General features: G+C 32.3%; 2 protein-coding genes and 1 long non-coding RNA gene across 3 annotated transcripts; 1 reads left to right on the top strand and 2 right to left on the bottom strand.

The window, feature by feature from the left end:
* Positions 1–570: 570 nt before the first annotated feature.
* LOC18599861 (cellulose synthase-like protein E6) lies at positions 571–5,688 on the bottom strand. The gene is made up of 8 exons (XM_088806079.1): positions 5,350–5,688; positions 4,876–5,197; positions 2,895–3,035; positions 2,685–2,816; positions 2,396–2,608; positions 2,042–2,266; positions 1,585–1,932; positions 571–1,275 (listed from the first exon to the last, which is right to left on the bottom strand). Exons 1-8 carry the CDS (start codon positions 5,619–5,621, stop codon positions 727–729), a joined length of 2,202 nt encoding a protein of 733 aa, XP_088662205.1. The 5' UTR covers positions 5,622–5,688; the 3' UTR covers positions 571–726.
* Positions 5,689–7,599: 1,911 nt separating this feature from the next.
* On the bottom strand, positions 7,600–11,973 carry LOC18599862 (cellulose synthase-like protein E6). Its single transcript, XM_018121739.2, has 8 exons — positions 11,702–11,973; positions 11,208–11,529; positions 9,711–9,851; positions 9,503–9,634; positions 9,214–9,426; positions 8,860–9,084; positions 8,403–8,750; positions 7,600–8,259 (listed from the first exon to the last, which is right to left on the bottom strand). The coding sequence occupies exons 1-8, from the start codon at positions 11,971–11,973 to the stop codon at positions 7,711–7,713; spliced, it is 2,202 nt and encodes a 733-aa protein (XP_017977228.2). The 3' UTR covers positions 7,600–7,710.
* Positions 11,387–12,183, top strand: LOC148762949 (uncharacterized). The gene is made up of 2 exons (XR_016026263.1): positions 11,387–11,512; positions 11,679–12,183. It is a non-coding gene; the product is annotated as an uncharacterized LOC148762949 (long non-coding RNA).
* Positions 12,184–12,303: the final 120 nt, after the last annotated feature.

Here is a 12,303-nt window from a genome sequence, read left to right on the forward strand (position 1 = left end):
AATTTGGAATGAAGATGATGAGACAATTAAAATAATTTAGTAGAATGATTAACTAATTAATTAATAGATTTAGTCAAAGAAGTGCTTTTACTGAAGAGTTTGCATGCTTTCTTGGAATGGTTTTATTGATAAGCACTCATCTGTTTATATACAAGTTACAGCATTAATATAAAAAGAAAAACAATCTATACGATGAAATATATTGTCTAAATAAAGGTAATGCCTTATAATTGGGCCTACGATTAAGGAAAGCAAATCATTAAGTCAAACCAAATGGAAAAATATCCTTCATTATTTACTAACGAAAATATTGAACATATGATAATTTAATATGTAATTTGTAACATGTTACATATTTAATAGCCTAAGAAATGAAACAAATTATAAAACAGGAGTAGAGTTCCTTAACATAGAAATGATTTCACATTAGAAACACCATGGAGTGCTATATTTGATAAATATAAGACATTCTCTTTGTTTTATAGAATCGTTTTAATTTTCACAGGAATTGGAATAATGAAATTATGGAATTGTTTTCCTGATAGTAATACCAATAACATCACAATGAAATTAAAGATTGTAAAATTCATTTATTTTAAAATACCCTTGGACTTGAAGCAGAACAATCTATTATTTCAGTTCACAATACACCTTATGCAGAAAATTCTGGATAGGAAAACGGAACTAATAAGTACCCTTTTATCTTTTTTTCGTTGTCGTAGTAATTTAATACATGGCTAGTGTACAGGCCAGCAAGGCAAAGCCAATTGACTTGTAAGTAACCGAACTGGGCATTCTACCATTGTCCTTTCGGAAAAAGAGAGCTTGGTATACAGGGAAGTTGATAGTAACCAAAAGCAAACAGAGGAGAATCTGCAACCCAAATAGGTCCAAAACCTTGGAGTGATCAGCTTCCAAGATGACCTTCTTGATTGCCCCCAAGCTGCTGAACAGATTGAGCATTGCAAGTGTTGCTAAAATATCAAACATTGGTGAAGTAGCACCGAACTCTATCAGCTCTTGCTCATATCTTTTCGAGACATCGTCGTCAGCTACCTTGGCCGTGATGACAAAGGCTGCCTTTGAAAACCCTAATAAATTCAAGATGGTGTCGAAGAAGGCAAAGAAGTAGGAGGTTGTTCTTTTGAACATCCACATCCTTTGATCGTTAAACCAACCTTGGAACGTGCCTCCGCACCATAGGAATTCTCCAAGGCTATGGACGCGGTGTGCAAAGGCAACATATGCAAATGGGACCACCCAGAGGGTCGATGTCTGATTGTCAAAAATGATTTAGTTATTCATGTGCAAATTTACAAACTCCGTGGATGTGTTATGTTTAAAGCTCGTTTGACATTGCAATTGAGCTGCATTTAGTCGCAAATGCATTGCCAAATAAAGATTTGACAAATTTAATTGAAAAAGTTGAGTGCTGGAAATTTAGAAAGCATATTAAGAATGATGATAATGCTAAAGGAATCATTTTCGTTTGAAAGATTTGATTGTGACATTGGTTCCAAATTCAGCTTGCTGTTTCTAAAATAGTACAAAAAAGAGCAAGTTTGTCAGTGAGGAGATTCATACCTTAGGAAACAAGGAGATGTCTTTAAGCAGGCAAAGGCATGGCACAGCAACATAATACAACGTTGCCAAGCAGTTTGCAGCCCACAAATTGTAAGGACAATATGCAAGTCGAAGTTTTAGAGGAATCTTTTTATGTCCATACAACAGGGAGCAATACCTTGACAGGAATATTTGCAAGTGACCTTCCGTCCATCTCTTATGTTGTATTAACGTCTGCAATAACGTTGTTGGAGCAACTCCTAAGAAAGCTTCTCCTTGAGGATTTAAGTATATACATTTCCAACCTCTACATTGTATACTCAATCCTGTAATTACATCCTCCGCAGGGAAGCCATATGTTAATCCCATCTGCAACCAAATATTCATATCATTATTATTATGGAAAGTTGTCTGTTTGTGTGCGTGCACGTGCTCATTTGAACATGTGTTTAGGTAGGTGAGAAAGAGCATTACGAACCTCTTTTCCCCATTGTGTGTTTTGTTCAAAGGTACAGCTTGCAAGAACTTTACATGTTTCTTCTAGGACGCTTGCACTTTCTTTAACCTTTCTCTCATTTAGTCTCTTCCAATCAACCTTACAGTCTTTGTCATATTTCTTCCCACAGAGAGCCTCTCTCCGGTGAAAGCATCCGGAGCCAATATAGCATGGCCCTCCATTTGCGTCAAGTCCTGGAAGCTCCAACTTGATTGTTGATAACCCATCACAGACAGATGGAAGGAAAACAAAAATAATCAGAATCTTCCTTATTAGATCAATCACCGGCTTGCATTAAATTAATTAGAGTAAAACATTTCTGTTATGCTTGATTACCTGATTTATTACTCGGAAGGAACTACCATACAATTCATTTTTGGTGAGATTTTCGAAATTCTGAGGATACTGCACGTAGGCAAACTCATCTCCCTTCTCTTCATCCATGAAAAAGCATAAAGAATTTTTGATCGATTCTGAATTATTCGAGTACATATCACAATCCACATTGAGAATGATTGGACCATTACTTATCCTTGATGATACCCTGATCTATATATTTATCCACCGTAAAAAAAGGTTTCAATAACATATGAAAAAGAAAACAATTAGCTATAATGGTACTTACAAGAGCATTCATGGCTCCAGCTTTAAAATGGTGGTGAAATTGCGGTCTTTTCTCTCGTGCCAAATACACAAGAGTTGGCAGAGGTCTTCCTTCAACATCAACCGCATTGGGGTCTCTCCCATCAATTAGGATCTAAGAAATTGATTAAAACACCAGCAATTAAAACTAAGCTCAAGTATTTTACTAAGTTATCGAAGCATAATTAATTACTTGAAGAATGGTTTGATGATCATGTTTGCTTGAAACAAAATCCCATTCACGAAATCCTTTGCGTTGTTTACGAATGTCTTCAGGAATTCGGTTCAACTTGGTGGTGGTTTCAATCCTCAGTTTCATGTCCTCGTATAGTTTCTGCATAATTAAGAAAAAAGATGCTTACCTTTTACATATAAATGCTGGAGCAAATAATATATACTTAACAATAGTAAGAAAGTTTGTCTCTGGTTTTTTGTTTGTTTCATTAGTAGGATCTGTGTTTTCGTTTCGACCAAGGATGTGCCTTATTTTTTGATCGAGATATTCTCTTTGTAACACTGCTATGTTCATCCATTTGCTTAGGGGCAAGCAGCTCTAAAACTCTTCTTGCGAATTAGGTTAGAAGTTTAGCATACATAATATTCACTGTCAATGGCTTTTTGTGCATTCTCTTTTGTAAGTGTACAGGTTTTCAATATTCGAACCATGTCAATGTGTCATGAAAAGTCTATTGTAGTAAGTAAGAGACTTGAAATATGCATGATTGAGGTTAATAAAATCTAAAAAAAAAAAAAGTAAGAAAGTAAAAAATTTAGCTCTATGGTACAAAACAACAGATTATTATACTTTTATAAACTTCTCTTTTATTACATTCAATCAAACTTTTATATTATTATTTTAAATTAAATAAATTCTTATAACTAATGATTGATTAATTGTTGTTGTTAATCAAAATGTTTTTTATTATTTTATACCATGTGATCATGATATAACATGTTGTCATGTCATAATAGATAATAATGTAACATGTCAACGTCACATAAATATAAAAAAATAAAAAATTTAATTAAACATAATAAAAAATAAAAATTTATTTAAATTTATAATTCAAAAAATTTTTTACATATTATACTTCCAAATAATTTGGTTTAGTAATAATTATCCTCTTTAATAGAATAAAGATTGGATATCCAAATCATCACTCTCCTTACATATATATGCATCATTTTCAAATAAAATTTTTAACCAAATCGTTTTGTTTTGTTGTGATTTTTCTTTTTAAACAAATATTATATTCTTATAATTCAAATAAAGTATTTTCCAAAAAAAAAAGTATATAGTTATCTTTCTATGTACCCAATTCTATTTGGTAAAAAATAAATAAAAATCAAGTTTATCTCTCAATCTCACCTCATTTTTTTCGACAAATTAACATGAGACAAACACTGTTTTGCACATGCTTAAGGTCAAACAAAGACATTTTGTGCTTGAAAACAAAAAACGTAATAATAATAATTAATAAACTTAAACAAAACAAGCATTAGTAGTTGGTGCTACTCGGATCATCAAAAGATATTAATATATAGGGGTCCCTATTGGTTTTGTTTGGTAGCACCCGAAGATCAAAATATCCTAATAAATAAAACTCAAAAGTCACTGATTAATTAATAAATTGCAAATAGTAATTTTCAAACCCACGATATTGTTGTCGGTTTTGACTTTTATTGGAGAGTAAGACAAAAACTTTGTTTTTAAAGGACTTTATATTAAGAATTTTAATTTTTTAATTTGATAATATATGGAGTATTGGTTTGCAATGCTTTTTAATGTGAAAAAAATTCTTCAAAAGACATTAAAAAAATTTATAATATAAAAATATAAAATTTTATATTAGAGCATTCCAAAGAAAAAGATAGACAAAGAAAATAAGATGGAAGCAAGTAATATAAATTTTCAATCACAAAAAATTAATTTATTAAGCAATTACTACCTTTCAAAAAAAAATTATTAAGTAATTACTCAATGGAAACCTGAAAGTTGTTAATTAATATAACAAATTATAAAAATAGTACTTTGGTACAAAAATCGTAATTAATTAGTAGAGTACTGGAGGAAGTCCAATTTAGATGAAACAATGCAACAATAATTGCAGAAAACCGCAAAAAGCAAACATTCAACAGTGGTTGATGTAAGACAAGTGAAACAATTAAATTACCTTTACTGAGAGCCACTCTTTGGCCTTGACGGGATCATTTACTGGTTCAAAAGCTGTCCTGAAGTAAGCCTCGGGCGACCTTGGTTCTACTTTGAACTTCTTGCAAAAGGGCAGCCATTGCTTTGAGAAAGTTGCAGCCTCTAACATGGCATAGAACGTTAGGTCTGACCCGCCATCGTCTGATAGATAGATGCTTAACTTCTCTGGCGGATAATCATAAGCCATCACTGATAACACTGTGTTGATCACCAGGCTTGGTGGCTCTATCAATGGATCCGCTGTGCATACAAATATGTCTACCCCTGGTAATTCTTTTTCGAACCTGTTATTTTGTCCGAGATTAAAACGAGCTGATAAAAAATATACTCAGATAAAATTAAACACGTACAATTATAAAATACGTAATAAACTTCATTCAATTTTTCTGGAATTAACTAGTTTTTTGTTAAAATAACTTCTATATGTATGAGATACCTTTGGGAGAGCCTGTCTTTGTAAGGAAAGCGGTAGACAGAGTTCCATCTACAAACTGTGGTGAGAAACCAATAAAAACTGAACCATAGCTCAGCAAGAAACAACCCAATCCAAGTCCATCTCTCAACTTTTCCTTCCTCTGGGAGAAACCTTACTCTGTAGATACAAATGAAGCAGATGCCCACAAAGATGGAAGCTGAAAACAGCCTGAAAGGGATCCGTCCCATAACCGGCCTTGTTTCGAAGAGCGGAACATAATCATCCTTTGCCATGCCTCCCTGCCAGCTCTCTCAACTAGTGTGGATGGTGAATGTGATGAATCGTACCATATAAAAGTCTATATAGCACTAAAAGTGGCTGACATGAGAGCAACGTGTTTCGGCTTACTATTTATTGATTTATTGTCTTTCATCTTCATATATATTTTTCATGGTCATTTTTAATTTTTGATATTAAAGAACCATGGGTTTGTTTTATTTTCATAAAAATTTTATATATTAATTTCAATTATAATATTCTAAACAAATAAATAGACAAAAAAACATAATATCGGTACATTTGAAAGGTTAAACCATAATTTCAGGTTAAAATAAAAAAATTCATCAAAAGTATATACGAAAATTTCAAAAAAATTTTAATAAAGACGGATTCAATTTACTTTTTTAATCAATAAATTCAATTTACTTTAATTAAAGGAATTTTTTAAAAAAATTTTAAGGCAAGAAGGAGACTCAAGAACTTGTCTATTTGAACTAGCAATTTAAAAAGTGAGAGGTCGATTCAAAATCATACTCATGGGGTAGCCTAAATAAGTTGTAGACATCATTTTTTAAATGACACAGCCTTGGTTTGGTCCTATCATTTAATTCGTCGCTTTCTTATGAGACCTAAGTGCACACTAAGAAAAAATTCATTTTTATTGGAATTTTAATGAAAGTATTTTTTTTAAAAAGCAGTCGAAAGCATCTATTATTTCAAAAAAAATATATAAAACTATTATGATAATACAAATTGTAATTTTTTTTGAATATTTATATGGCAAGATCTATTCTTTTACAAGAGATGTAAAATATCTTAAAAGGAAAACAAATGGTTAGATTCCATCTCCCCATTTTTCTAATCCAATCATCATTAATTAAAATACATACTATCATAATATCATATTTTTATTGGGTGGCAGAACTACAATCTTTTAAAAAAAAATTGCATTAATTAATTAGTTTTTCCATATTAAGTATTAATTAATTACAGGATAAACAGAAACCTAAATGCACTACAGCACTACCTAATAGTACTGTCCTTTCCTGTGATTATTTATATAATTAATCAAAACTTAATTACACATCCTATTATTTTAATGCTACGATGAAATTTGGGGCTAAAAGGTTTTGCCACTCTGATGTATGCGCCTAATATTCCAAACTTATCCAAATTCTATCACCAAAATGGCTTGAATATCATTGACTGATTAATTATTTAAGTTGTGATGGCTTAATTAGAATTTACAAGAAATAAATTAAAAGTGCAATAGTTGGTTAAAAAAATTTATAAAAAAAATCATCGAATATTTTTTTTCTCAGTCAAAAGTAGTAGAGTTATCATCAAATACTATTTATCTTAATGCTTTTATTTCAACTATTTATCCAAACATGACATGACTAATTCATTAGTGCAAATTGGATTATCTCAATTATGAATTCATTAATTCACCCATCTCACCCTCAAATTTCATACTAATTTATTGTCATATAGGATAAATAATTTGGATGAAGATGAGGAAACAACTAAAATAATTTAGTAGAATGATTAACTAATTATTTAATAGGTTTAGCCAAAGAAATGCTTTTACTAATGAAAATATTGAACATATGATAATTTAATATGTAATATGTAATATGTAACATGTTACATATTTAATAGCTTAAGCAGATTATGATGAGCACCCAAGTATTTGACTTATTAATTAATGTATAATCTCTTTGTTTAAAAAGTATGAATTTGAATCTCGCTTCCCTTACTAATTAAAACAGAAATAGAATTCCTTAATTTAGAAATGATTTTTACCTTAGAAACACCATGGAATGCTTTATTTGATAAAAATAAGACTTTCTCTTTGTTTTACAGAATCAATTCAATTTTCATACGAATTGGAAAAACGAAATGATACAGAATTGTTTTCCTGATAGTGAGACCAATAACATCAAAATGAAATTAAAAAAAATTGTAAAATTCATTTATTTTAACATACCCTTAGACATGAAACAGAACAATATATTATTTCAGTTCAGAATACACCTTATTCTGAAAATGAAAACGGAACTAATAAGTACCCTTTTATCTTTTTTTCATTGCCGTAGTGATTTAATACATGGCTAGTGTACAGACCAGCAAGGCAAAAACGATGGACTTGTAAGTTACCGAACTGGGCATTCTACCATTGTCCTTTCGGAAAAAGAGTGCCTGGTATACAGGGAAGTTGATAGTAACCAAAAGCAAACAGAGGAGAATCTGCAACCCAAATAGGTCCAAAACCTTGGAGTGATCAGCTTCCAAGATGACCTTCTTGATTGCCCCCAAGCTGCTGAACAGATTGAGCATTGCAAGTGTTGCTAAAATATCAAACATTGGTGAAGTAGCACCGAACTCTATCAGCTCTTGCTCATATCTTTTCAAGACTTCATCGTCAGCTATCTTGGCCGTGATGACAAAGGCTGCCTTTGAATACCCTAATAGCTTCAAGATGGTGTCGAAGAAGCCAAAGAAGTAGGAAGTTGTTCTTTTGAACATCCACATCCTTTGATCGTTACACCAACCTTGGAATGTGCCTCCGCACCATAGGAATTCTCCAAGGCTATATGCGCGGTGTGCAAAGGCAACATATGCAAATGGAAGCACCCAGAGGCTTGATGTCTGATTGTCAAAAAGGATTTGGTTATTCACTTGAAAATATTTTTGTTTTAAAGATTTGATTGTGACATTGATTCCAAATCATCAGCTTGCTGTTTCTAAAATAGTCCCACAAAGAGCAAGTTTGTCAGTGAGGAGATTCATACCTTAGGAAACAATGAGATGGCTCTAAGCAGGCAAAGGCATGGCACAGCAACGTAGTACAACGTTGCCAAGCAGTTTGCGCCCCACAAGTTGTAAGGACAATATGCAAGTCGAAGTTTTAGAGGAATCTTTTTATGTCCGTACAACAGGGAGCAGTACCTTGACAGGAATATTTGTAAGTGACCTTCCGACCATCTCTTATGTTGTATTAACATCTGCAATAATGTTGTTGGAGAAACTCCCAAGAAATCTTCTCTTTGAGGAATTAAGTATATAGATTTCCAACCTCTACATTGTATAGTCAATCCTGTAATTACATCCTCCGCAGGGCAGCCATATGTTAATCCCATCTGCAACCAAATATTCATATCATTATTATTATGGAAAGTTGTCTGTTTGTGTGCATGCACGTGCTTATTTGTACATATGTTTAGGTAGGTGAGAACGAGCATTACGAACCTCTTTTCCCCATTGTGTGTTCTGTTCAAAGGTACAGCATGCAAGAACTTTACCTGTTTCTTCTAGGACGCTTGCACTTTCTTTAACCTTTCTCTCATGTAGTCTCTTCCAATCAACCTTACAGTCTTTGTCATATTTCTTCCCACAAAGAGCCTCTCTGCGGTGAAAGCATCCAGAGCCAATATAGCATGGCCCTCCATTTGCGTCAAGTCCTGGAAGCTCCAACTTGATTGTTGATAACCCATCACAGACAGATCGAAGGAAAACAAAAATCATCAGAATCTTCCTTATTAGATCAATCACCGGCTTGCATTACATTAATTAGAGTAAAGCATTTCTGTTATGCTTGATTACCTTATTTATTACTCGGAAGGAACTACCATACAATTCATTTTTGGTGAGATTTTCGAAATTCTGAGGATACTGCACGTAGGCAAACTCATCTCCCTTCTCTTCATCCATGAAAAAGCATAAAGAATTTTTGATCGATTCTGAATTATTCGAGTACATATCACAATCCACATTGAGAACGATTGGACCATTACTTATCCTTGATGATACCCTGATCTATATATTTATCTACTGTAAGAAAAGGTTTCAATGGCATACAAAAAGGAAAACAATTAGCTATAATGGTACTTACAAGAGCATTCATGGCTCCAGCTTTAAAATGGTGGTGAAATTGGGGTCTCTTCTCTCGTGCCAAATACACAAGAGTTGGCAGAGGCCTTCCTTCAACATCAACCGCATTGGGGTCTCTCCCATCAATGAGGATCTAAGAAATTAATTAAAACACCATTAACTAACTAAGCTCAAGTATATTACCAAGTTGTAGAAGCTTAATTAATTACTTGAAGAATGGTTTGATGATCATGTTTGCTTGAAACAAAGTCCCATTCGCGAAATCCTTTGTGTTGTTTACGAATGTCATCAGGAATTCGGTTCAACTTTGTGGTGGTTTCAATCCTCATTTTCATGTCCTCGTATAGTTTCTGCATAATTAAGAAAAAAACCCACACCTTTTACATATAACTGCTGGAGCAAATAATATACACCCTTAACAATAGTAACAGTGATATAGTGATACCTAGAATCTGGATAAGAACAGAAAAAAAATGATAGTAATAAAAATGTGCAAAAGTAAGGTGTGAAAGTAAAAAATTTAGCTATGCTACAAAATAACAAATCATTATAATTAAAAATTAATTAAGAAAATTTAAATAAATTTTTATTTTTTTATTACATTGAATCAAGTTTTTATATTTTATTTGGAATTAAATAAATTTTTACAAGTAATAGTTGACTAATTACATAACAGGTGACATGTTATAATATGGATGATGATGTAACATATTAATGTATTCATGTAAAATTTTCACTCGTATAAAATGATAAATGACATTTTGATCAAAAACAATTTATCAACCATTAATGATAAGAGCTTATTAGGCTTGAAATAAAAATAAAGAGCTTGATTGAACATAATAAAAGAATAAAAATTTATTTAAATTTTTATTAATAATTCAAAAACTTTTTTAAATATTAGGCCTGGGAATAATTTGGTTTAGTAATCATTTTTTTCTTTAATATATATATATATATGTGTGTGTGTGTGGGCGCACGCGCGCACAAGAGAGATTTTCAAATAAAAATTTTAATAAAATCAATTCCTCTTTGATGTGATTTTTTTAAAAAAAAATCATATTCTTGTGATTGGAATAAAGTATTTTCCAAAAAAGTATATGCATCGTTATCTTTCTATGTACCCAATTCTTTTCGGTAAAACAATAAACAAAAAACAAGTTTATCTATCAATCTCACCCCACTTTTTTGGGACGAATTAACATCAGACAGCCACGGTTTTACACATACTTAAGGTCAAATGAAGACTACTTTTTGTGCTTGGAAACAAAATAATTAATAATAATAACGAGAAAAGAACAAATTAATAAACTTAGGGGTCTCTGTTGGTTTTGTTTGATAGCACCCGAAGATCAAATGAATAAAACTCAAACGTCAATGATTAATTATTAAATTGCAAATAGTAGTTTTTAAACCCAAGATATTTTTATCCCTTTGACTTTTACTAGAGAGTAAAACAAAAACTTTGTTTTTAAAGGACTTTATATCAAGAATTTTAATTTTTTTAATTTGATAATATATAGGAATTTTAAAGTTGTCAATTAATATAATAAATTATAAAAATAGTATTTTGGTACATAAAATCCTAGTAAATTAGTGGACTCTTGGAGGAAGTCCAATTTAGATGGAAGCAGTGCATCAATATTGCACAAAACGACAAACATTCAACAGTGGTTGATGTGAGAAAGGTGAACCAATTAAATTACCCTTACTGAAAGCCACTCTCTGGCCTTGACAGGATCTTCTCGCGGCTCAAAAGCCGTCCTGAAGTAAGCCTCGGCCGACCTTGGTTCTACTTTGAACTTCTTGCAAAAGGGCAGCCACTGCTTCGAGAAAGTTGCAGCCTCTAACATGGCATAAAACGTTAAGTCTGACCCGCCATCGTCTGATAGATATATGCTTAACTTCTCTGGCGGATAATCATAAGCCATCACTGATAACACTGTGTTGATCACCAGGCTCGGTGGCTCTATCAGTGGATCCGCCGTGCATACAAATATATCTACGCCAGGTAGTTCTTTATCGAATCTGTTATATTGTTAGAGATTAAAACAAAGTATATAAAAAAATACAGTCTGATATGATTAAACACACGCAGTTATCAGAAACGAAATAAACTTTATTCTTTTGATTTATTATTTTTTTCTTAAATTTGCTCCTTTTTCTTGTTGGAATAGCTTAAGATATATGTTCGAGATACCTTTGAGAGAGCCTGTCTTTGTAAGGAAGACGGTAGACAGAGTCCCATCTACAAACTGCGGTGAGAAACCAATAAAAACTGAACCATAGCTCAGCAAGAAACAACCCAATCCAAGTCCATCTCTCAACTTTTCCTTCCTCTGGGAGAAACCTTACTCTGTAGATACAAATGAAGCAGATGCCCACAAAGATGGAAGCTGCGAACAGCCTGAAAAGGATCCGTCCCTTAACCGGCCTTGTTTCGAAGAGTGGAACATAATCATCTTTTGCCATGCCTCGCAGCTAGCTCTCTCAACTAGTGTAGACAGGTGCTAAGAAAGATGCGGACTGATGCTTTCAATGAGGAAGACTAATGCATGGAAATTGGAAAGGAACCAGCCGCTAATAATGAGGATAATGTAGAACATATGCTGTGACTAGATGTTCATCCTCAAGCTCATTACTTTCTTGAAAGATAAATCACAACCATTGCCTTTAAAGATATTTATAATATTTCGTTATCATCGTCTATTAAATATTAAATTTATAACAATTTGATAAGTGATTTATTTTTTTAATTAAAAAAAATGAATTTAAATTTTATTTTTTAAATAAAAAAATAAT

Source organism: Theobroma cacao, chromosome 5 (genome assembly GCF_053813885.1).
Source record: "Theobroma cacao isolate CCN51 chromosome 5, ASM5381388v1, whole genome shotgun sequence".
Classification (NCBI taxonomy): Eukaryota; Viridiplantae; Streptophyta; class Magnoliopsida; order Malvales; family Malvaceae; genus Theobroma; species Theobroma cacao.

Bases quoted from the DNA above. Each gene is read 5' to 3' on its own strand.
- LOC18599861 (XM_088806079.1), bottom strand. From the start codon at position 5,621: ATGGCAAAGGATGATTATGTTCCGCTCTTCGAAACAAGGCCGGTTATG. The intron at 2,817-2,894 runs GTAATTAATTAT...TCAATTTCTTAG, and splicing joins ATCATCAAACCATTCTTCAA to ATCCTAATTGATGGGAGAGA. The intron at 2,267-2,395 runs GTAATCAAGCAT...TCAACAATCAAG, and splicing joins CCTTCCGAGTAATAAATCAG to TTGGAGCTTCCAGGACTTGA.
- LOC18599862 (XM_018121739.2), bottom strand. From the start codon at position 11,973: ATGGCAAAAGATGATTATGTTCCACTCTTCGAAACAAGGCCGGTTAAG. The intron at 9,852-11,207 runs GTAATTTAATTG...TTAATTATGCAG, and splicing joins GAGAGTGGCTTTCAGTAAGG to AAACTATACGAGGACATGAA. The intron at 9,427-9,502 runs GTAAGTACCATT...ATAAATATATAG, and splicing joins CTGGAGCCATGAATGCTCTT to ATCAGGGTATCATCAAGGAT.